Source organism: Mandrillus leucophaeus, unplaced genomic scaffold, assembly GCF_000951045.1.
Source record: "Mandrillus leucophaeus isolate KB7577 unplaced genomic scaffold, Mleu.le_1.0 Scaffold89, whole genome shotgun sequence".
NCBI lineage: Eukaryota > Metazoa > Chordata > Mammalia > Primates > Cercopithecidae > Mandrillus > Mandrillus leucophaeus.
Window position 1 is genome coordinate 4,044,291 of NW_012109696.1, and position 760 is coordinate 4,045,050.

General features: G+C 52.5%; 1 protein-coding gene across 1 annotated transcript in view; it reads right to left on the minus strand.

Annotated features, from left to right (window-relative positions):
• Positions 1 to 365: 365 nt before the first annotated feature.
• IRX1 (iroquois homeobox 1) overlaps positions 366 to 760 on the minus strand; it is a 19,137-nt gene continuing 18,742 nt past the window's right edge. Inside the window, exon 11 of the mRNA XM_011969412.1 lies at positions 366 to 498. Coding sequence (XP_011824802.1) covers positions 366 to 498 — 133 coding nt within the window. The remainder of the gene's footprint in view (positions 499 to 760) is intronic.

Below are 760 nucleotides of genomic sequence, written 5' to 3' on the forward strand. Positions count from 1 at the left end.
GCAGCAGGGAGATTTCAGAGACTCCAGCTCAACCTTTGTGCTGGGGGCTGCCAAGGCTGTAACACAGAATGCAGGAGCCCCGGACCAGATCTGTGTCTTGTTCCTCCCCCCCCCCCGCACACACAACCTCCAGAAAAAGCCCTATATAACCAGAAAAGGGAACCTGGAACAGAAATAGGACACCCATTTCTGATGACGAGGGGAACCCTATGTCTGGAAATTAGTCTTGTGGACAATCTCCCCTTAGTCTGTTCAGGGACTGTCTCCTCCCTGCTGGCCAGAGAGCAGCTGCCACCTCTGAAACCGTCCTGGCCACTGCTGAGGTAGGGAAGCCCCCTTTCCTCAGGCAGAAAGCTCCTCCAGAACTAACAGCGCTTTGCTTTCAGAAGCAAAGGATATTGTGGATTTTCTACGTCCACTCCAGATTTTTCAGGAGCTGAAGCACCAGGCACGTGGGGTGCTTCCATGGGACCCTGCACACCTAGATGGCTCCCATGGCTGGAAAGATGTAAACATATAGTGCACAAAGGACAAAAATGCCTTCAATGCTCCATTACAAATTCATTTCTAACTTTTCACTGGAGAAAAATAATTCCGAGGCTGGCGATCTGGTTTCCTTGTATGGAAAACCTAGCTCTCAGGAAGGTGCACAGACCATTCATGGACTCTAGGCCACTGCGGCTCAGTAGCCAGGACTCCCAAGGATGAGCATGTGCTGGCCGAGCTACCTCAGCAGCAGTTCCTGTGGGGGTGGGGGGGG